Source organism: Lepus europaeus, chromosome 11, assembly GCF_033115175.1.
Source record: "Lepus europaeus isolate LE1 chromosome 11, mLepTim1.pri, whole genome shotgun sequence".
In the NCBI taxonomy this organism is placed as follows: domain Eukaryota; kingdom Metazoa; phylum Chordata; class Mammalia; order Lagomorpha; family Leporidae; genus Lepus; species Lepus europaeus.
The window spans coordinates 2,918,979-2,940,755 of NC_084837.1; the positions used below are offsets into that span (position 1 = coordinate 2,918,979).

Consider the following 21,777-nt stretch of genomic DNA (forward strand, 5'->3'; position numbering starts at 1 on the left):
GGGGGAGGGGGACTCTTTTCTGGTATGTGGTGGCCATGGCAGCCCATGGCAGCCCATTGCAGGGGGTGGGCAGGGAGAGCACGCAGCCTGGGTGGTCCGGGGAAGAGGGGGCAGGCTGTGCGGGACGTGAGCTTGCAGTGTTTTATGAAATCAAGCTGCTTCGGCAAGGAGCTTCCTCTCGGGGTGGGGGGGAGTGCCAGAGCTGGGCAGGGGGCCCCAAGCCACCCCCCTCATGAGCACTGAGGGTCACCACCCCGTCCCATGCAGGCCCAAGGATGCACCACTTCCCCCAGGAGCACCCTGCAGGCGGCCCTCCCTGGCGTCCGTCAGGTTCGGCGTGCAGGGCTAGCCCCCGGAACAAGTGCTGCCTTAGAGGGTAGGGGTACCTTCAGGGACTGGGGGTCTCCATTCCATCACAGGAAAGAAACCCGGACACTGTGGGGTCCTGGGCACCGGCTGCCTACGGCAGTGTGCACCCACCCCAGGAGCGCCCAGTGCCACCTGCCGCCAAGCCTCGCTGACTGGCTGGGCTGTGTGCTCAGGCCGTAGGGACGCTGCTGTTTCGGGCATGGTGGGGCTGTGTTGCCAACCCATCCATTGCCGGGCAGAACCACCTAGGACCACGATGCTTGTGCAGTGCTGATGGCGGGTGCTCACCTGACCTCCTGGTTGGGAAGGAGCAGCGGGGACCGATGACCACTGGGCAGGGGCGAGGCGGGCGGGTCCCCTGCGCTGAGCGGCCTTCCTCCTGCTGCAGCACCGTGGACAGGCACCTCGGGCAGGGGCTGGGGCAGGGAGGTTCCAGGACGTGAGCGAGCGCCTGAGTCCACGCGCACTGGTGCTGGGCGCGCACCCTCAGCCTCCAGGGGCCCAGCAGGAGGCCTCGCTGCAGTTCCAGGCTGCGCCACCTTGGCTGCCCAGAGAGTGGTTTCTGCCAGGGCAGTGGCCATCTCCCTTCTCGGCCGGCCAGCGGCTGCCAACCATGACGACGGAACAGCTGCGGTGATGGGTGTAGTCACAGCCGCAGTGGTAGTAACACCGGTAGTAACAGTGTAAGAGCAGAGGGGGTAGTAAACCTGCAGTAACAGCAGCAGTAAGAGCTGTTCCCTCTGCCGTTTTGCACGTCCCACATAGGGCAGCCTCTTGGGGCGCCTCCCCCACGATGGTTTTGTCCACCTTCTCGGCACCCCCGTCGGGCTGTATCTTTATCCTCATTTTGCAGATGGCGAGGCCAGGGAGCATAAATAACCAGCCAGGAGCTGTCCATGAGGTCAGGGAGTGTCCTGCTCCCCCACTTGCCCTGAACCCCAGCGCTCCCCACCCCTAACCGCTCTCTCCCCCGCCAGGCTTCATCCCCCCACCGCTCATCTTTGGGGCCGGCATCGACTCCACGTGCCTGCTGTGGACCTCCTTCTGCGGGGAGCAGGGCGCCTGCGCGCTCTACGACAACGTGGTCTACCGCTACCTGTACGTGAGCATCGCCATCGCGCTCAAGGCCTTCGCCTTCGTGCTGTACACCACAACGTGGCAGTGTCTGCGCAAGAACTACCAGCGCTACATCAAGAACCACGAGGGCGGGCTGAGCACCAGTGAGTTCTTTGCCTCTACTCTGACCCTAGACCATCTGGGGAGGGACCCTGTGCCCGCCAGCCAGACACATAGGACCAAGTTTATCTATAACCTGGAAGACCACGAGTGGTGTGAGAACATGGAGTCCGTTTTATAGCGACTGACGGAGGGCTCAGCTCTGTGCTGGAAGCAGAGGATCGTTTCTTAAAAAAGATAAAAGGTTTCCAAAAAAAAAAAAAAAAACCCTACCCAATGCCATCATCCAGCACACCGACACAGGTGCACACACACACAGACACACGCACAGACACACGACCTCGGTCCCTTTCTCAAAACCAGAGCCAGACAGGATTCAAGGGAGGAGCGGACAGGACAGCCCAGCAGGACACGGCCAGGACAGCCGCAAGCCACGGGCACTGCCAGCCCAGGGAGAGGCTGCGTGGCCTGGAAGACGGACGCACCTGCACACACCACCGGGAGGAGGTCTCCCCACCACACTGCAGGCGGGGAGGTCGCTCCCCTCTTAACTTTGGCAATATGGGTCGCGGTGTCGGCTCTCGGCGGGGCTCCCGGGCGACCCATGCTGGGGTCCGGCGCTGGCACCTCCCCTGCCCCGGGCAGCACTGCCCCCCACCCCGCCCCACAGAGTGACCTCAGGAAGCCGTGGGCCTCGCCAGCTATGACTGACCGGGCTCAGAGCCGGCGAGACCAACACAAGTCCAAGTCATTTGCTTACATTTGCCAAACAGTTGCCATTTTTTTTCCAGAAATACGATGCACATGAATTTCCAGCCATTGTAGACGACTCTGATACTATTTTTAACTACGTGTGGTCCCTCCGGGTCCTTAGGCCGGGTTTATTCTGCTGGTTACTTGCACTTCTCTCCTCTCCTCTTTTTTAATGCACCAAAAATACAATGTGATTCGAGGGACGCAGCCCCTCTGTAATCTGTGCCGTTTCGCCCTCACTCGGTGGCCTGCAAACGCAAGAACACAGTGCGCGCTCCCCCTTCCGCTCAGTCTTGGAGGAGATGCCCCAAGGGCGGGTTTGTGGGGGGGGGGGGGGCGGAGCCGCGGTTCTGGGGACAGGAAGGAGAGTGCGTGTCAAGCGGCCTGGGACCAGGAGCAGAGCCACCCAGGCCAGCACGTGCCACGGGTCCTGCCCACAGAAGTGCCACAATGTTTTCAGGGTGGAACTTGACCCAGGAGGGCTTTGGGCATGCTTTCAAAGTGGCTGACCCTGAGAGGTGACCCTGCCACTGTTTGGGTGAGAATGAGGGATGGAAAACTGGAGACTGCGCCCCGTGGAAGCCTTGCATGGCCACTCCCATGGGCAGCAGCGCTTAGGCGAGTGTAGGTGCTCACGCGCAGCATCAGTGGCCCTTGTCCAGGCCACACAGCTGGCCCTGGAACAGACCCCAAAGGCTAGCGGTTCAGCCCACACGTGGACTTAGCTCATCCACAAGGCGGCGAAAGACGGGGCAGCCAGGGGCTGGGGAGAGGTGCTGGCCAGATCACACACGCCGTGAACGGGGTGGTTTGTGACTGCGCAGAGCCAGAAAACGCCTGACAGTTCCATCTAGCGCTTTGGTTCTCTCTGGCAGCAGAGGAGAAGACGTGGCCAGTCTGAATTTCCCTCCTGCACTGTGAGATGCACCGCTCAGCCCCGTGGGGGTGTGGTTTGAGTGCAGGGGGCTCCCGGAGACTGCGTTGGATGCTCAGCACACAGTGTGAGGGGTGGGCAAGGCCAGGGACCCCGCCATGCTGGGCAGACAGGCACACCCTGCTGTAGCCTGGGGTGGACCACAGGAGGCCAGGGGTGGGGGGGTGGGTTCTGGGCTGCTCTAACCCCTCTTCCTCCCCATATTAGGGCAACACGTTTTGTATAAGTTCTGGGGGGAGACAGGAGGCCTTGCCCCTCCCCCACTGCACCCAGCAGGCCTGGGAGGCCCCAAGGCCCGGGGGTCACCCCCTGCCGAAGGCCACAGCGCTCTGCTCTAAGCCCCGGGCAGGGCGGCAGAAATGAACCACACTACCAAGGAGCCCTCCAGACAGTGCTGGGTCTCGGCAGCAGGGAGGAGGTGCCCACCTCTGACATCTGTTGCCCTACACCTCACCGGAGCCAATTTCTCCAGGGCCAGCTGTGAGGTTTGTGAGCGGTGTCTGCGCGTCAGATCCCGACCCCCTTCCCAAGCACATGTCAAATCCATGCCCCTCACATGTGAGATCCACACACACACAGTGACCAGATCCCTGCTCTCACACGTGAGATCCCCATACTCTTCACGTGGCCAGATCCCTGCTCTCACACGTGAGATCTCCACACACACACACGTGGCCAGATCCCTGCTCTCACATGTGAGATCCACACACACACGTGACCAGATCCCTGCTCTCACACGTGAGATCCCCACTCACACGTGACCAGATCGCTGCTCTCACATGTGAGATCCCCATACTCTTCACGTGGCCAGATCCCTGCTCTCACATGTGAGATCCCCACACACACACGTGGCCAGATCCCTGCTCTCACATGTGAGATCCCCACTCACACACGTGACCAGATCGCTGCTCTCACATGTGAGATCCCCATACTCTTCACGTGGCCAGATCCCTGCTCTCACATGTGAGATCCCCACACACACACGTGGCCAGATCCCTGCTCTCACATGTGAGATCCCCACACACACACGTGGCCAGATCCCTGCTCTCACACGTGAGATCCCCACACACACACGTGGCCAGATCCCTGCTCTCACACGTGAGATCCCACACACACACGTGACCAGATCCCTGCTCTCACACGTGAGATCCCCATACTCTTCACGTGGCCAGATCCCTGCTCTCATACGTGAGATCCCCACACACACACGTGACCGGATCCCGGCCCTTCCTGCAGCAAAGCCAGGCCTGAGGCTGCCGACAGACAAGTCCTGCACAAGACACCCGTGTGCCTCAGGATAGCCACGCAGCTCTGCCACGGGTGCCTGACGACGGATCACCCACACCCTCCTGCCACGGCATGCCCAGGGAGCACGGGCAGGGGAGGTGGCACAGAGACGCCCTAGGGTCCTGGGGGGCTCAGCGCACAGTGGGGCACAGAGCCACTGCACATGCTCCATCAGTGGCCCATGGGGTGGGTTTGGGTGAGAGGAGAAGAACCCGGTTCTACCCTCTCTCTCCTTACAACAAACCAAGTCCCAGCAGCTGTGAGGGTCTCCCCAGCTCAGAGCAGGTGGGGCTGACCGGCTGCCTTTGGACCCCAGCCCCAGGCGAGTACTCTGGCTCCCGATACGTCCCAGCACAGGAAGCAGCTGCCCAGCCCGGCCCCTCCCCCTCAGCCCTCCTAGCAGGAAGGACAGGGGTCCGGATTCCCCGCACCTCGGGGCTCTGTATGGCAGCACAGCTGTTCTCCGGGCTGCATGGTTGGAGCTGGGTCCACGCTGACGGTGCACTGGCTCACTTATTGCTCTGCCTAGAACTTGGGCGACATGCTGGGCCCTGGGCCAGGCAGAGCTGCACGCAGGGAGAGTAGGACAGTGGTCACGGTCAGGGGCCGGCTGGCTGGAGAGAACCCACTCCCCTGCTAAGTTCTGCCTCACAGCGACAGGAGCCAGCATAGCTCAGAAAGCAGGGTGACCTCGAGACCGAAGACCAGCGCTTGCCTGCCAGGGAAGCCGGGCGAGGGGACAAGTGGGGGCCCTGGAGACGGCCACCAGAGCGAGTTCACAGCTTTGTCAGGCCAGGCAGGAAACACTGGGCACGCAGCCCTCTGCAGGGGCAGGAGTGTGCATGGTGTGAGCACCACAGAGGGTGTGTGCACAGGCGTGAGCTCCACAGGGGGTGTGTGCACAGGTGTGAGCTCCATAGGGGGAATGTGCATGGTGTGAACACACAGGGGGGTGTGCACAGCAGGTGTGAGCTCCACAGGGGGAATGTGCATGGTGTGAACACACAGGGGAGTGTGCACAGCAGGTGTGAGCACACAGGGGGTGTGTGCACAGGCGTGAGCTCCACAGGGGGTGTGTGCACAGGTGTGAGCTCCACAGGGGGAATGTGCATGGTGTGAGCACCACAGGGGAGTGTGCACAGCAGGTGTGAGCCCACAGGGGGAATGTGCATGGTGTGAACACACAGGGGTAGTGTGCACGGGCGTGAGCACACGGGGAGTGTGCACAGCAGGTGTGAGCTCCACAGGGAGAGTGCACAGCAGGTGTAAGCTCCACAGGGGGAGTGTGCACAGGTGTGAGCAACACAGCGGGAGTGTGCATGGGCGTGAGCACCACAGGGGGAGTGTGCATGGGCGTGAACACCACAGGGGGAAGTGTGCACGGTTGTGAGCTCCACAGGGGGAGTGTGCACAGCAGGTGTGAGCACACCAGGGGAGTGTGCACAGCAGGTGTGAGCTCCACAGGGGGAGTGTGCACAGCAGGTGTGAGCACACCGGGGGAGTGTGCATGGGTGTGAGCTCCACAGGGGGAGTGTGCACAGGTGTGAGCTCCACAGGGGGAGTGTGCACAGCAGGTGTGAGCACACCGGGGGAGTGTGCACGGGTGTGAGCTCCACAGGGGGAGTGTGCACGGGTGTGAGCACCACAGGGGAGTGTGCACGGGTGTGAGCTCCACAGGGGGAGTGTGCACGGGTGTGAGCACCACAGGGGGAGTGTGCACGGGTGTGAGCTCCACAGGGGGAGTGTGCACAGTGGGCGTGAGCACCACAGGGGGAGTGTGCACGGGTGTGAGCACCACAGGGGGAGTGTGCACAGCAGGTGTGAGCACACCAGGGGAGTGTGCACAGCAGGTGTGAGCTCCACAGGGGGAGTGTGCACGGGTATGAGCACCACAGGAGGAGTGTGCACAGGTGTGAGCTCCACCGGGGGAGTGTGCACAGGTGTGAGCTCCACAGGGAGAGTGTGCACAGGTGTGAGCTCCACAGGGGGGGGTGTGCACGGGTATGAGCACCACAGGGGGAGTGTGCACGGGTGTGAGCTCCACAGGGGGAGTGTGCACAGTGGGCGTGAGCACCACAGGGGGAGTGTGCACGGGTGTGAGCACCACAGGGGAGTGTGCACGGGTGTGAGCTCCACAGGAGGAGTGTGCACAGGTGTGAGCTCCACAGGGAGAGTATGCACAGCAGGTGTGAGCTCCACAGGGGGAGTGTGCACAGGTGTGAGCTCCACAGGGAGAGTGTGCACAGGTGTGAGCTCCACAGGGGGAGTGTGCACAGCAGGTGTGAACACACAGGGGTAGTGTGCACAGCAGGTGTGAGCTCCACAGGGGGAGTGTGCACAGCAGGTGTGAGCTCCACAGGGGGAGTGTGCACAGGTGTGAGCACACCAGGGGAGTGTGCACAGTGGGCGTGAGCACCACAGGCAGCAGGAGTGTGCACAGTGGGCGGCAGGAGTGAGCACACAATGGCCCTGTTGCAACAGAGCCTCACTCACAAATGCGCCCCTGGTGGGATGTGGCCACACGGAGGCCAGAGTGGGCAGCTGTCCATTCTGGAGCACAGCACAGGCCAAGGCCCAAGGCAGCACCAGGTGTCTGCAGGTGCTGGGAACTGAGCTTGGTGGGGGAGGGCAGATTCCAGGCCTAGGACCCTGCTGGTGCCAGGGCCAGGCCACACGTTCCGAGGGTCTGTGCCTGTGGTGTCCAGCAGCCTGCGTGTCCCTGGCCACAGAATTCGTGAGTGTCTCCCCTCCATCGGAGAAGGAAGCGGGCACCTCTTTGCTGCCAGGGTTTAAAACTGAAGGGGACACGACTCCCCTCCATGCAGTCCACCCCCGGCGTGCAGCCAGAGCAGTCATGCACCCCCCCTGGAAGACAGCAGTGGCCGTGTGAGGAAGAGAGAGGCACCGGACACGAGGAACCCAGAGAACGAATCCCACCCCCAGCACAGACACGCGGGCGGAGTCTTCAGCAGGCGCTAACCACAGCATCAGCCATAGGCCTTCTGTAGCCGCCAACGCCCACCTGTCCCTGCCAGTGCCCAGCTGCCAGCCTGAGCTTGGTACGCGTGTTCACCTGTGTCATCTCAAAGGCAACCCACCAGGCAGGGGCGGTCGTTAGCTTCGTTGTAGAGAGAAGGAGAACGAGACTGGAATTGGCTCAAGGTCACAGCTGAGCTGGGATTCAAACCCCAAGTCCTTGTCTAGCCACCATGGCTCCATGCTCCCTGCTCCCTTCCCTGCGAGGCAGCCTCACCAGGAAGTTCCCGGCCCAGGTGCACTGCGGGGCCCCAGCACCTGCTCCCTGACACAACACAGGGACCCCAGGACACCCCTCCTCCCCGTGCCACTCCTGGTCTGACCCGGATCCACTGGGTCCGGGATCCGCTGCTCCCACAGCAGTCAGGTAAGCAGCAGCGGATCCCTCCCTCTAGCACATTCTGGAACATGCTTCCGGGCACAAGGGTCCGGGAGGCCCTCGGTGCTCTCGGTGACGCCTGCTGCGCCCAGCACTGCTCAGGAGCCCAGCTCAGCCATGGCCTCGGTCACAATTGCTGGTCACCAGCCGGGTGTTTCCCCTGCTCTGACTCCACACTTGGGGCAGCAGAGCCTGCAGGGGCGTCTGCGTCTCTGCTGATGACTGGGACGCTCTCTCCCTCCCACAGAAGCGACCGTGTCTTTGCTGTGACCGAGTGGGACAGCGGGGTCCCAGTTCCGCCAGCTGAGACTTGCTGCTGCCCGGGGATGGGGTCGGGCAGGGTCTCTGGCAGATTCCCCAGAGCTGAGACTCTAAGCATGCAGGCCAGGGGAGCGTTGTGCAGCCTGAGGCCACGTGGCTCCTTACCCATCATTCACAGGCCATGGATTCACCGACTTTGGAGCCCCGCCCTTGGGTGCCCAGGCGGAGCCAGACTCAGTGATTCCGTGGGTGCACACGGCCGCACCCTGCAAGCCTCAGGCCACAGGATGGACAATATAAGGAAGGAAGTTTCCTTACAGGAGGACCCCAAGGATGTTCACACGGTGCGCAGAGGGAAGGGGGCAGGGGCCCGAGGTAGCTGAGAGCCTGCCAGCCCGGTGCCCAGTGCTGTGAACCATGGTACCGCCTGCACCCTGCACCCCCCAGCCCTGTGAGGTGACAGCAAGAAACGAAGCCCAGTGAACCCCACCTTCCCAGGGTCACACAGCGGGCAGGAGAGCTCCGAGTGGCCCCCGAGCCAGCCAGGTGCAAACAGGGACCCCGCGCCTCAGGGAGCCTCGGTGGAGCCCACGGAGCAAGTGTGTGCCACCGGGCAGCTCCCACAGGGGCCCCTCACTTCTCAGAGAGGATCCAGGAGCCGCCTGCAGGTGCAGAAGTCCCAAGGGAAAACCACAAGTCACTCCCACGGTTAGACACGGAGGCCGGCACACTGGCTCCGGTACCCCTGCAGCCCAGCATCCTGTGTGAGCCCAGCTCTTGGCCGTCTCCCCCCAGGACTGCCGGGGGAGCAAGCTCCACCTGTCCCTGCACTCAGGGGCCAGACACCAGCTTCACAGTCCTGGGAACAGGAGTGTCACCCTTGGTACCACCAGGTCACCATCGAAGGTGGACAAGTGAGTGAGGACGTGTGCCCCTCCCCCATCCTGCCCGTCCTCCGGACACCTGCGCAGTGTCCGGTGCCCCCGCAGCGAAGCCACAGTGTCTACTTTGGAAGTGGGGCCTCGGCGGAGGGGAGCCTGTGGCCGAGCGCCCAGCGCCGGCTCCTGGTGGTCACAGAGGGAGCACGAGCTTGCCAGGCAGGTGGCGTCCTCGCACAGGCCCCCAGGTCAGAAGTGACGCTTGGTGGCACAGGGTGTGTGCCCATGACCGACGCAGACAAGCTTACGCTGATGACGGATACACCTGCTCATCCCCTCCAGAGACCCCCACGAGGGGGTGGGAAGGGCCTTTTCAGAGGGCTCTGGCCCCTGGGGTGATGGGAACCAACACCCACCGGCTCCTTATGGCTGCGGCCTCCTGCCCCGGGGCCTCGCTAGACGGACGCCTCCCCAGGACAGGAAGAGCAGGACAGACCAATCTCTCTTTCCTCTTGGCTCCTCCCCTCCCCCCCCCTTAGGCCCGGAGTACCAAGACATGGAGACCCAGAAGGCCTGCCCCGAGTCCCGGTCGCCCTCCGAAGACTCCTTTGTGCGAAGCTGAAAGCCCTCCTCCTCCTCCGGCAGACAGCAGCGCACCCCAGCCGAGACCTTGCGGGCCTGAGTGCCCCCCGGCCCGAGCCCCCGAGGATCCCCGCAGGGGCCGTCCGGCCAGCGTGGTCCTCTGAGGCCCAGCACAGGCCTGTGACAAGGACCAAGGAGGGGACGTGGTCAGGCGTTCCTCGGAGCGGGCATAGCAGGGCGCTCATCCCCTCCTGCCATGGGGCCGACACGCTTCAGGAAGGCCCCGTGGGGGACAGCCTCCCTATTCCACCACCGAGGGGCAGCCCTCCCGCACTGCTCAGAGAGAGGGCCACGGGCCACGGTGGGCGCTCTGTGGGCAGCTCGTCTTGTGCAGAGGAGCCGTGCGTGGGCAGGGAAACGAAGGCCAGCCGTACATTGGCAGAAAGTTGTATTAAAAGCACTATTTTAATTCTTCCCTGTCTCAGGCTGCGATCCTGGTGCCACCTCCCTCCCCCTCCCTCCCTCTCTCTGGGGGTTGAGACCCAGGATGGCTGGCCCCCCTCTTGCGGGGCTGACTGGCCCCCTTCCAGCCAGGGTCCCGGCCTCTCCAGCCCCCTCATCCTTTGCGGCTGAGCTCCCCAGGGCTTGTCCACCAGTGAGCCTGGAAGCCCGCACACACCTGGGCCCCAAGCGTCTTTTCAGGCTGGGTTTTGCACTGTCTGAGGCCTGGGAACCAGCGCCATGGGTGCCTTGGTGGCTGTTTGACAGCCTCTCCCCATTATTTATTTATTCGTTTGTTGCAAAGCAGCGCGATGTACTCTCTGGGGCATAAAACACCCCAGGAGATGCGACTTCAGCGTCCTCTGCCTGCAGACTCCGATGGAGACGTGGAGGACACGGCCGGGGCTGCCGCCCAGGCTCCAGGCCTGCAGGTCAGACGTCCAGGCTGCTGCCCCCGGGGCTGTGGCTCTTCCCTCGCTGTGGCTTCCTTCACAGAGGCACGTCCCCCTCCCCACCTCCTCTCGACCTCACGGGCCGAGGTGCAGCTCCTAGGAGTCACAGGTACGTCCTTCAACCCTGAGGCAGGTCCTCCAGCCTTCAGCCCCCACCTCCCACCAATCAGGGAGAGCAGGCGGCCTGGATTAGACCCCGATCACCCCCCGCGGGCCTGCAGGGCCTTGAAACACATGCACAGCTACCTCATCTCAATATGCATCCAAAACCCAACCTGACCTCCTTCCCTGCACTTGGCTCACCCGAAAGCAGGTGCCTTGCTGACCCCGCCTGGGACTCAGAACCCCGCACACGCGCACTTCACGTGGAGCCACCTGTCTCTAGCAGCGCCCACTGCAGCCCGGCCTCTGCGTCCCCACAGCAGCGCCCGGGGCAGACACCTGCGGCTCTGCAGAGAGCAGGACACCAGTGCCAGAGCCTTCTCATTGCTCCTGTTCCCAGCTGTGAGCTGCACGCATGCGCAGGCACGGGAGGCCCAGGGGACCACGGCTCTGCTCCGCAGAAGACAAGGGTGGAGTCACAGGCAGGCGAGCTGACCCGGCTGGCAGTGCAGGGACAGCAGCTCCGGGGCCTGGCACTGGAGAGGGCAGAGCCCTCGAGCCCTTACTGCCCCGGGCTTCTCTGTTCCGTGCCAGGGAGGACCTCCCCACTCAAGGCACCACCGCCCCTGCTTCCCAGTGAAACACAATCCCCCATGGCGGGCTGGACATCGGCCAGTGCCGTCTTTCCCGGGGCTGCGCACCTGCCCCTCCCCCTCTGAGGGGTTGCTGTGTCCCAGGCCAGACATGTTTTATAGTAATTCCATGCTTGGTACAACAAGGGTGACACAAAGGCATCAAGGAAAACAGCTCTCACTTGTTGAGGTTGATTCATTCTGAGAGGATTCATTCTGAGAGGAGGAGCATGGTGGGGGCAAGAGGCGCAGAGTCACCACACAGACCCCGGGAGCCGGGTGAAAGCAGGCCAGAGGTGAGCAGCCCGCAGACTCATTTATTTCAGTTGGTGCAGCAGCTTATATAGCCGAGGCAGCCAATCTAGTCAAGGGGCAGTCTGTGCCCCAACCAATCACAGCCTGTTGCCAGGCAGTATCCGAAGCCATCCAATCACAGCCTGTTGCCAGTCAGGCTCTGTTTGCCATGTGGGATTCAAAACCATTCCTGAGTAACTGACGCTCGCTTGCCAGTGGCCATCTTGGCATGGCCTTCTCATTCCACCACATTTCCACTGTGTCCACAGCACCCGGTGCCCCCCTCCCTGAGCCTTGGCACACGATCGGGACGACGCAGTGCCCCGCAAGGACCCGATCCTCTGAAGGATGACGTGGCCGTGATGTTCTATTCCCACCACAGCCACGCCCATCACCCTCAATCTTGTCCTCTGCACCATCTGCGGATCGGCCCCATAAAGGACCGGTGTGGCGGTTCCCTGGAGCACGGGGCAGAGTCCCTGCAGGTCAGCACGGCCTCCTCCACCGCTTCTCTCTCCATGGTCACCTCATGCCTCTCCTGGGGGCACCCAGTGCACGTTTGGAGGCCTCAGTCTGCTTGGTCCCCGCTCCGCCTGGGACAGTCTGTGCTCCCTGGGAGCAGAACACTGAGAAAGACCGTCCCTACCCAAGATGGTGAAGCCCGCGCCCTATTTCAGATGGACGTTGTCAGGGTCAGAGCGAGGGTCTGCGAGAGACACTGGGCCCCTGCGCACAGCGGGTGATGGGGGAGGGGGACAGGACACAGGTGTGCAGTATGGGCCCTGCACATGGGGGGGAGTGATGGGGGAGGGGTCAGGACACAGGTGTGCAGCGTGGGCCCTGCACACGGAGGGGGGATGACAAGGGAGGGGGACAGGACACACATGCACAGTGTGGGCCCTGCACATGGGGGGGGGGGGGAGGGTTACGGGGGAGGGGGACAGGGCACAGGTGTGCAGCATGGGCCCTGCACATGGAAGAGGGATGACAGGGGAGGGGGACAGGACACACATGCACAGTGTGGGCCCTGCACACAGCGGGGGGGGTGACGGGGGAGGGGGACAGTGCACAGTGCACAGTGTGGGCCCTGCACACGGAGGGGGGGTGACAGGGGAGGGGGACAGTGCACAGTGCACAGTGTGGGCCCTGCACATGGTGGGGGAGGGTGACGGGGGAGGGGGACAAGGCACAGGTGTGCACCATGCTCCCCTGCTGGGGGCCTGGCCAGGTGAGCAGGTCACGTCTCACCAGGAACCGACATCTCCACCTGGCTGTAGGATGGAGGCGACGGCCTCTGCTTCACAGCTGTCAGGATGGTCCAGCGTGTGTGGGCCTGGGGGCGGGGTGAGGTGGGGGGCTCAGGAGCGGGGGGCTTAGGAGCAGGGCCTCACTGCCTCCGAGCCTGGCCTGGCTGGGAGACGAGAGCCTCTCTCCCACCCAGCCCCACAGGGCCGGGCCCAGCCTGGTCCGTTCTCTCCTCTCCACATCTGCACTTGGCTCCAGACGGGGTGGAAGCCGAGGCCCCGCCCCTGGGCCCTGCCCCTGACCGTGAAGCACCCGGCAGGAGGGGGACTCGGTCCCGAGGGGCTGCTCTCGCTCAGGTCCCCTTGGAGCAGCCAGGCCCACACCTCGCCCCCCGCGTGGACCACCCGCTCCCCCTGCCTTGGGTCGGCCCCTGGTTGACCACAGCCCCCACCTCAGCTTCCTTCCAAGCCTGAACGCTGGGCCCAGCTTCGCTCTGTGCAACAGGTCACTTGCCTCCCGCCCCCATGGCTCATCTCACCGTGGACTCCCTGGCTCTGCCCTGGCTGCGGCAGGCAGACCCCCAGGCAGACCCCAGCTGCGGAAGCCATGGCTATGAGGACCCCTGTCCCTCAGTTACAGAGAGATTGGCAGACGCCACACCGCTCCCCCAACAGGCAGCTCCCTCTGAGGCCTGTGCCTCTGAGGCTCTGTGTTGGGATCTGGGGTGGGGGTGGGGAGCTCAAACTCCATGAGCCCAAGAAAAAGCAAGCATCACGTTAGAGAGCCTGGGCCACCACCCAGCTCCCACTGTGCGGCAGAGGCACCCCGGGCCTGCCACAGCCAGGGCGCTTCCTCGGCGGGGGGCTGCACTCAGACCTCAAAGGCTTAGCTCCAGACACAGCCCCATGCACCACCCCAGTTATAGCCCCAGGCACAGCTCCAGTTACAGCCCCAGGCACAGCTCCAGGGCTCCAGGTACAGCCCCAGACACAGCTTCAGGCACCGCCCAGGTATGCCCCAGGCACCGCCCCAGGCACAGCTCAGGGCATGGCCCCAGGTGCAGCCCCAGGCACAGCTCAAGGTATAGCCCCAGGTGCAGCCCCAGGCATGGCTTATAGCCCTAGGCATGGCCCTGGGCGTGGCTCCAGGCCTGAGGCCAAGTCCAGTGCACAGAAGTGGGTGACCAAAAGAGTGAGTTCTTTGTGAGCAGACACGCGGGCAGCTGTAACCACATACCAAGCACGGACCAGACCCTCAGCCCCCTCCTGTGCACAATTACTGCACACTGGCCTCCATCAGTCCCAGCTCCTCCCCAGCCACCCAGGAGACAGCAGCACTTTCCTTACCCCTAAGGTGCAGTCCACCCACTCTGCACAGGTTTCCAGGTCCCGCCCACTCTGCACAAGGTTTCCAGGTCCCGCCCACTCTGCACAGGTTTCTAGGTCCCGCCCACTCTGCACAGGTTTCCAGGTCCCGCCCACTCTGCACAAGGTTTCCAGGTCCCACTCACTCTGCACAGGTTTCCAGGTGCCACCCACTCTGCACAAGGTTTCTAGGTCCCGCCCACTCTGCACAAGGTTTCCAGGTCCCGCCCACTCTCCACAGGTTTCTAGGTCCCGCCCACTCTCCACAGGTTTCCAGGTCCCGCCCACTCTCCACAGGTTTCCAGGTCCGGCCCATTCTGCACAAGGTTTCCAGGTCCCGCCCACTCTCCACAGGTTTCCAGGTCCCGCCCACTCTCCACAGGTTTCTAGGTCCCGCCCACTCTGCACAAGGTTTCCAGGTCCCGCCCACTCTCCACAGGTTTCTAGGTCCCGCCCACTCTGCACAAGGTTTCCAGGTCCCGCCCACTCTCCACAGGTTTCCAGGTCCCGCCCACTCTCCACAGGTTTCCAGGTCCCGCCCACTCTGCACAAGGTTTCCAGGTCCCGCCCACTCTGCACAAGGTTTCCAGGTCCCACCCACTCTGCACAAGGTTTCCAGGTCCCGCCCACTCTGCACAAGGTTTCTAGGTCCCGCCCACTCTGCACAGGTTTCTAGGTCCCGCCCACTCTCCACAGGTTTCTAGGTCCCGCCCACTCTGCACAAGGTTTCCAGGTCCCACTCACTCTCCACAGGTTTCCAGGTGCCACCCACTCTCCACAGGTTTCCAGGTGCCACCCACTCTGCACAAGGTTTCTAGGTCCCGCCCACTCTGCACAGGTTTCTAGGTCCCGCCCACTCTCCACAGGTTTCTAGGTCCCGCCCACTCTCCACAGGTTTCTAGGTCCCGCCCACTCTGCACAGGTTTCTAGGTCCGGCCCACTCTGCACAAGGTTTCCAGGTCCCGCCCACTCTCCACAGGTTTCCAGGTCCCGCCCACTCTCCACAGGTTTCCAGGTCCCGCCCACTCTGCACAGGTTTCCAGGTCCCGCCCACTCTCCACAGGTTTCCAGGTCCCGCCCACTCTCCACAGGTTTCCAGGTCCCACCCACTCTGCACAAGGTTTCTAGGTCCCGCCCACTCTGCACAAGGTTTCTAGGTCCCGCCCACTCTGCACAAGGTTTCCAGGTCCCGCCCACTCTGCACAAGGTTTCCAGGTCCCGCCCACTCTCCACAGGTTTCTAGGTCCCGCCCACTCTGCACAAGGTTTCCAGGTCCCGCCCACTCTGCACAAGGTTTCCAGGTCCCGCCCACTCTCCACAGGTTTCCAGGTCCCGCCCACTCTCCACAGGTTTCCAGGTCCCGCCCACTCTGCACAAGGTTTCTAGGTCCCGCCCACTCTGCACAAGGTTTCCAGGTCCCGCCCACTCTGCACAAGGTTCCAGGTCCCGCCCACTCTCCACAGGTTTCCAGGTCCCGCCCACTCTGCACAGGTTTCCAGGTCCCGCCCACTCTGTACAAGGTTTCCAGGTCCCGCCCACTCTGCACAAGGTTTCCAGGTCCCGCCCACTCTGCACAAGGTTTCCAGGTCCCGCCCACTCTCCACAGGTTTCCAGGTCCCGCCCACTCTGCACAAGGTTTCCAGGTCCCGCCCACTCTGCACAAGGTTTCCAGGTCCCGCCCACTCTCCACAGGTTTCCAGGTCCCGCCCACTCTGCACAAGGTTTCCAGGTCCCACCCACTCTGCACAAGGTTTCCAGGTCCCGCCCACTCTCCACAGGTTTCCAGGTCCCGCCCACTCTCCACAGGTTTCCAGGTCCCACCCACTCTGCACAAGGTTTCCAGGTCCCGCCCACTCTGCACAAGGTTTCCAGGTCCCGCCCACTCTGCACAAGGTTTCCAGGTCCCGCCCACTCTCCACAGGTTTCTAGGTCCCGCCCACTCTCCACAGGTTTCTAGGTCCCGCCCACTCTGCACAGGTTTGGGTCCCGTGCCCCTGCCCGGCGCCTAGAAGCCAACAGGATGCAGAGCTGGCTCCCGCACGTTCTTCCTGACTTGGTGGCAAAGGACCGCAACAGCGGTGACACCCCGGTTCCTGCCGGCACTGCCGGCACCCTCGGATTGGCACCTACTGCAGTGATGGAGGGGGGAGGCAGAGGGGCCCACGTGTGTATAGCCATACTTGAGCTGGAAGGAGGACGGCCAATGGCTGGCTGGATTAATGGGAGAACTTGATTCCCCAGAGGGTCTCAGAAGCTGCTCCAAGCTGCTCCGGGCTTAAACAAAGACAGAGGCTGGGCTCGGGGCTCAGCGAGCGCTGTCTTCCCGGATCAGCACCGCGGGCACTGAGCAGCTCCCGACAGAGGGCAGTCCCAAAACCCCCCACCCACAGAGCCCCCGGCTTCGTACAAAAGCCGATGTATAAGAGACACTGTATTGTGGGCTAACGGCAAACTCGGCAGATATTTTGCACACTTTCCTGGCTCGAGAATTTCATTGTAAACCATGGGCACAGACCGTGACCTGCGGCGACTGCACGTTTGCCCCTAAACCCTAAGCTTAAGGTAGGGGAAGCCGACCCAGGGAAGGCACAAGCCGCCCACCTCTCAGGAATCCCACCGCAAAGCCCAGCGACCAGGCAGGCTCAGAGGCAGGGTCTCCCCTTTCCCTTTGGGGGGTCCAGTACAGTTAGGAGCACAGGCCTGAGTTTTCCCTTCTAAATCTGTGTCTCCCCCAAGGTCATGGGCATCTGTCAGTCACGTGGAGGGGCACGCAGCTCCCTCCGCATGGATGAGTCCTGGCTACAGTCTGCATTGGCGGACTTCCTAGGTGCTCGCAATGCTTGCCCGTGGTGCGATAAGAAACCCAGACAGCTGCGTTTTACCACCGAAAACTCCCACAGGGAGCAAAGGGGTCTTTCCCAGTAGCTCACGTGTTTTGCTCCAGTAGCAGAGGAAGATAAACCCGCCTGCCCCAAGAGCACCTGCAGGGCAGGGCCAGGGAGAGCCATCCCGCCCCTCCCCTGCATGCAGCCGAGACCACAGGCAGCTGGGAGGATCTCAAGCCCGTGGCTGCACCCCAACAGCCACCCACTGCTCGGTACCCAAGCCAAGGAGACCACAGCTGGGGGAGAGCCCCGAGGCAGCCGTCCTCAACCCCCACCAACGTGATCATCTGAAACACTCCCAGGAAGATCGGTCATTTTTCCTAGAGCCTGGGATAGGCGGGCCTGGCTCGTTGCACCAGCGGTAGTCAGTGTATCAGCCAATGATGGGGGGGAGTCCACGCCACACGTCTCTGCCTGCAGAGGCTCAGACCCGTGGTGGGCCCTGTGGTGGGCACAGATCTGCACCCTGCTCCCTGGGCACCCTGGGTGTAGACCAGGTGCTGGTGCTGGAGTACGGACGGCGTCGACGTCCTGCCATCACCTGGGCTCTGCTTCCCTAGAAATCTGACGGTGGTGGCTGCAGAGAGCACACGCAGCCCCTTCGTTTGCCACGGTTTGTGGCTGGTGCTTAGTGAGTCCCGGTGCCGGTGTTGGCGGTGCCCCTCATGCATGCTGGCTCTCAACCCGTAAAAAAACAAAGGGCAGCTGCAAATGCCCTCCACCTATTCTACACATCATTTATTCTGAAAACTCCAACGCCACCCTCAAAGACAAAGCGAACAGCTTGAAACAGACACTCTTGTCCTATTCCAACGGGATGGCTCGGTACTGGAGACACAGGACGTCCCCACCCCCATGAATGTGTAAGCTCCAGGCAGTCCCCAGGAACATCTCAACAGGAGTTTCTCTGGGAGATCACAAAGTAATTCAGGCCTCCGTGCATGGTGATTCTGAAAAACAAAGACGGAGCGGCCTTCTGAGAACTCGGCAGCTCACCCAGCACCCAGCACCCAGCACCCAGCACCCAGCACCCAGCACCCAGCACCGCCGGGCCAGCATTGGCAGACAGAACTTTGCGCCTGTGGGACCTGGAATCCCCGGTTGCATGGGGAGAGAATTTGGAAAGAAAGTGGATACCACTCACCAGTGGGAAACGTGACCCTTACACGACTAATGAAGCTAAAAACACTCAGAAGCTATAAAGATTTTGGAGGGGCCGGCGCTGTGGCACAGCGAGTTAACACCCTGGCCTGATGTGCCAGCATCCCATATGGGTGCTGGTTCAGGACCCGGCTGCTCCACTTCTGATCCAGCTCTCTGCTATGGACCTGGGAAAGCAGTAGAGGGTGGCCCAAGTCTTTGGGCCCCTGCACCTGCGTGGGAGACCCATAAGAACTCCTGGCTCCTGGCTTCAGATCGGTGCAGCTCCAGCCATTGTGGGCATCTGGGGAGTGAACCATCGGATGGAAGACCTCTCTCTCTGCCTCTCTCTCTGTGTAACTCTGCTTTTGAATAAATAAATAAATCTTCCAAAAAAAAAAAGGGTATTGGAAACACGGGAGGACACGCTCATGGTTGTGGGGTTTTCTAAACCCTTACGTATAAATGTTTCAGTTACAACGTCTGCACCGTCTGAGATGGCACACACAAAATCTGAACAACGGTGAGATACCTACTCTCAGAACATCCGGGGAATCCCAGGAGCCGCCCGGAGCAGCCACCCCAGGGCCACCGCCTCAGCCGTGCCAGGAACCGGGCAGGTGACTCACAGAAGACAAGCCACCAACGTCCCGGGAGCGTTCAGAGCCGCGAATCACCAGAAGTTCACATTTTAGAAGAATGAAGACCGTTTTTTACCTACCCATTGTTCAAAACCTTGGCAGAAATCGTAGCTTCTGTGTGCAAGGCAGGCCGGAGTTAAATGGGAGCCAGCGGCGGCCCTTAGGGACAGGCGGGGACACAGGAAGGCAGGCACGCGGTACCATAGGAGCCGAGTCCTCAGGGTCAGGGTCAGGGTCAGGGAGGGGGCGACTGGCCGTCCCTAAGTGGTCGCCATCACAACCCAATACCCCCAACCCCTCCATTTAACTCCAGTACCCCCACCCCCCTCCATTTAACTCTCACGCATCCCTCACCCCCTTCAACTCCTGCAGCCCCACCCCCCTCCATTTAACTCCTGCACACCCCCACCCCCTCCATTTAACCCCTGCACACCCCTCCACGCCCAGGGCAGAGGGCCTGGAGAACCACAGAGCGGTCTGGGACTAGCTCACTGGTGGGATTAGCTCACTGGCCTCCACTTCCTACTGTGACTGAAAACCCTGCCCGTGTGAAAGTCCCCGTCCCGCTCGTCCCCACAGGGGTCTCATCCTCCAGGCCTCGTCGTGGGACTCCCTGGGCAGCTGGGCTGGGCAGGCCCTGATGTGGCCCACACTCCCTATGCACTAGACCCCGGCGTGCTCAGCGCTGACAGCACTGGTTCTGTGTCAGCCCCACACAGCCTTGGGTGCGGCATTCCCTGTCTTGTGAGAGGCCCTCCCCGCCTGGTAGTTTTGCCTTGTGTCATTTTCCATCCCAACCATGCTTGAGGTAACGCCTTTGACACAGAAATGCGCTATTTTAGTGTCATTAGTGGACGTCTATGCAATAGGCTACAAAGGGAGACAGCGTGGCCGGCAGGGGAGCCAGACCCCAGAGCCCTCTAACCACATGGTCTTCCACTGCTGAGGGAGGCCGGAACTGAGTATGTGTGCTTGTCCCCATCTCTGGACGAGCCACCCTGGCCACCCTGGCCAACAGCCCTATGGTCTTTCTTGAACTGCCTCTCCCCCAAGAAAACAGAGAAACGACTGGTGCTCCAGGGGTTAAGTGGCTTCGGGTCTGGTGGGCAGGGCAGAGCCAGTGAAAGCTTGGGGTGCGTCCCCTCCACCACACCACTGGTCAGTGCCTCCCCCGAGGCCCAGGTGGGTCTGTAATAGGACCAGACCCCGGTGCCTGCTGGGAGCCACCCAGACTGCACCCTCAGGCAGGCTGGCTTGTGTGGGGCCAGAGGGCCTGGGGAGGCAGTGGCTGCCCTGCCACAGCTCAGGAGAGGTGACCTGGGTGTGTCCACCTGGCTGGAGCTAGAGCTCCCAGTAGGGAAGACTGGGGCAGTCAGGTTCCAGTGTCTTGGGGTGAGCGCTCTTGGTGCTCGTGGGTGGGGAGTGCTCTCTTCAGCTATCCAAAGACCAGCACACAGGAAACAGAACCCTCTCCTCCAGCCAGGACCAGAGGTCCTCCTGCGAGTCTCCCCTCCCCCACCCGGCTTGGGCAGGACCCACAGCTGGCTATGGCGTGCACCCTCCCACCTCGAGGCTCAGTCCCCTTGCTGCCTGCTTCCAAGGCCTGGGTTCTCAGGACCTTGGGAGAAGTACCTGAGCAAAGTCTGCAGGAGGCGGCACCCTGAGCCCACGGAGACCATGTCACACAGAATCAGAGCCTGCCATGGAGACCACGTCACATAGGATCAGAGCCTGCCACGGAGACCACGTCACACGGGATCAGAGCCTGCCACGGAGACCACGTCACACGGGATCAGAGCCTGCCACGGAGACCATGTCACACGGGATCAGAGCCTGCCACAGAGACCACGTCACATAGGATCAGAGCCTGCCACGGAGACCACATCACACAGGATCAGAGCCTGCCACAGAGACCACGTCACATAGGATCAGAGCCTGCCACGGAGACCACACCACACAGGATCAGAGCCTGCCACGGAGACCACATCACACAGAATCAGTGTCTGGCATGGAGACCACATCACACAGGATCAGTGCTTGGCACAGAGACCACGTCACTCAGAATCAGAGCCTGCCACGGAGACCACATCACACAGGATAAGAGCCTGGCACAAAGATCATGTTACACTTACCAACAAAGGGTTAATATCTACACCATATCAGGATCTCAAAAACCTCAACACAGAAACTACTCATGGAGTTCAGAGATGGGCAGAGGACCTGAAGAGATCTTTCTGGGTAGAAGAAACAAAAACGGCCAATAAATACATGAAAAAGAGGAGAGCCCGTGTCACTGGCCATCAGGGAAACGCAAGTCAGAACTCCCCGGTCACGACGGCGATGACCAAATCGACAGTAACAAACGCTGGTGAGGTCGTGGAGGGTGGGGGCCTATCCACGCAGGTGTGCATGGAGGAGGGTGTGCAATTCCTCTAAAAGCTGGAAACAGGCCGGCCGGCAGCGCCACTCCTGGGACACGGTCAAGGGTCAGGAGCCCAGTGTACGAGCAGCGCCTGCCCCACCGTTCACACGGCCACGACACAGAGTCAGCCACGACCTGGAGTCAGCCAAGCCGTCCAGCACCAGAGGAACGGATACCAAAACTGTGGGGCGCAGACCCCACGGCTGGTACAGAGAATCCCGTATTCTGTCATGGGTGGTGGAACGGACGGAACTGCAGGGCGTCTGTCACATGAAGTGACACAGACACAGAAAGATGACCCCTGCTCACTCCCTTCACGTGAGGAATCTGAGCGCAGAACGGGGACCCCTGGAGGCCAGAGGGCTGGGGAGAGGGGGCTGTGCGATGGGCGCCAGCTCAGCCAGGTGGAAGGAGTGCGACCCCGGTGTCACAGGCGGAGTGGGC

The 21,777-nt window shown here is 62.0% G+C and overlaps 1 protein-coding gene across 2 annotated transcripts in view; it reads left to right on the forward strand.

The window, feature by feature from the left end:
* The window catches only part of SLCO3A1 (solute carrier organic anion transporter family member 3A1), a 158,824-nt gene extending 149,129 nt beyond the window's left edge, over positions 1-9,695 (forward strand). Inside the window, exons 10-11 of one of the 2 annotated variants that reach the window (XM_062204536.1) lie at positions 1,347-1,589; positions 9,613-9,695. In XM_062204536.1, coding sequence (XP_062060520.1) covers positions 1,347-1,589; positions 9,613-9,695 — 326 coding nt within the window. Of the gene's footprint in view, positions 1-1,346; positions 2,494-9,612 lie in introns of those variants that run through there. The other variant, XM_062204535.1, reaches the window with a different exon arrangement.
* The last annotated feature ends 12,082 nt before the right edge of the window (positions 9,696-21,777 follow it).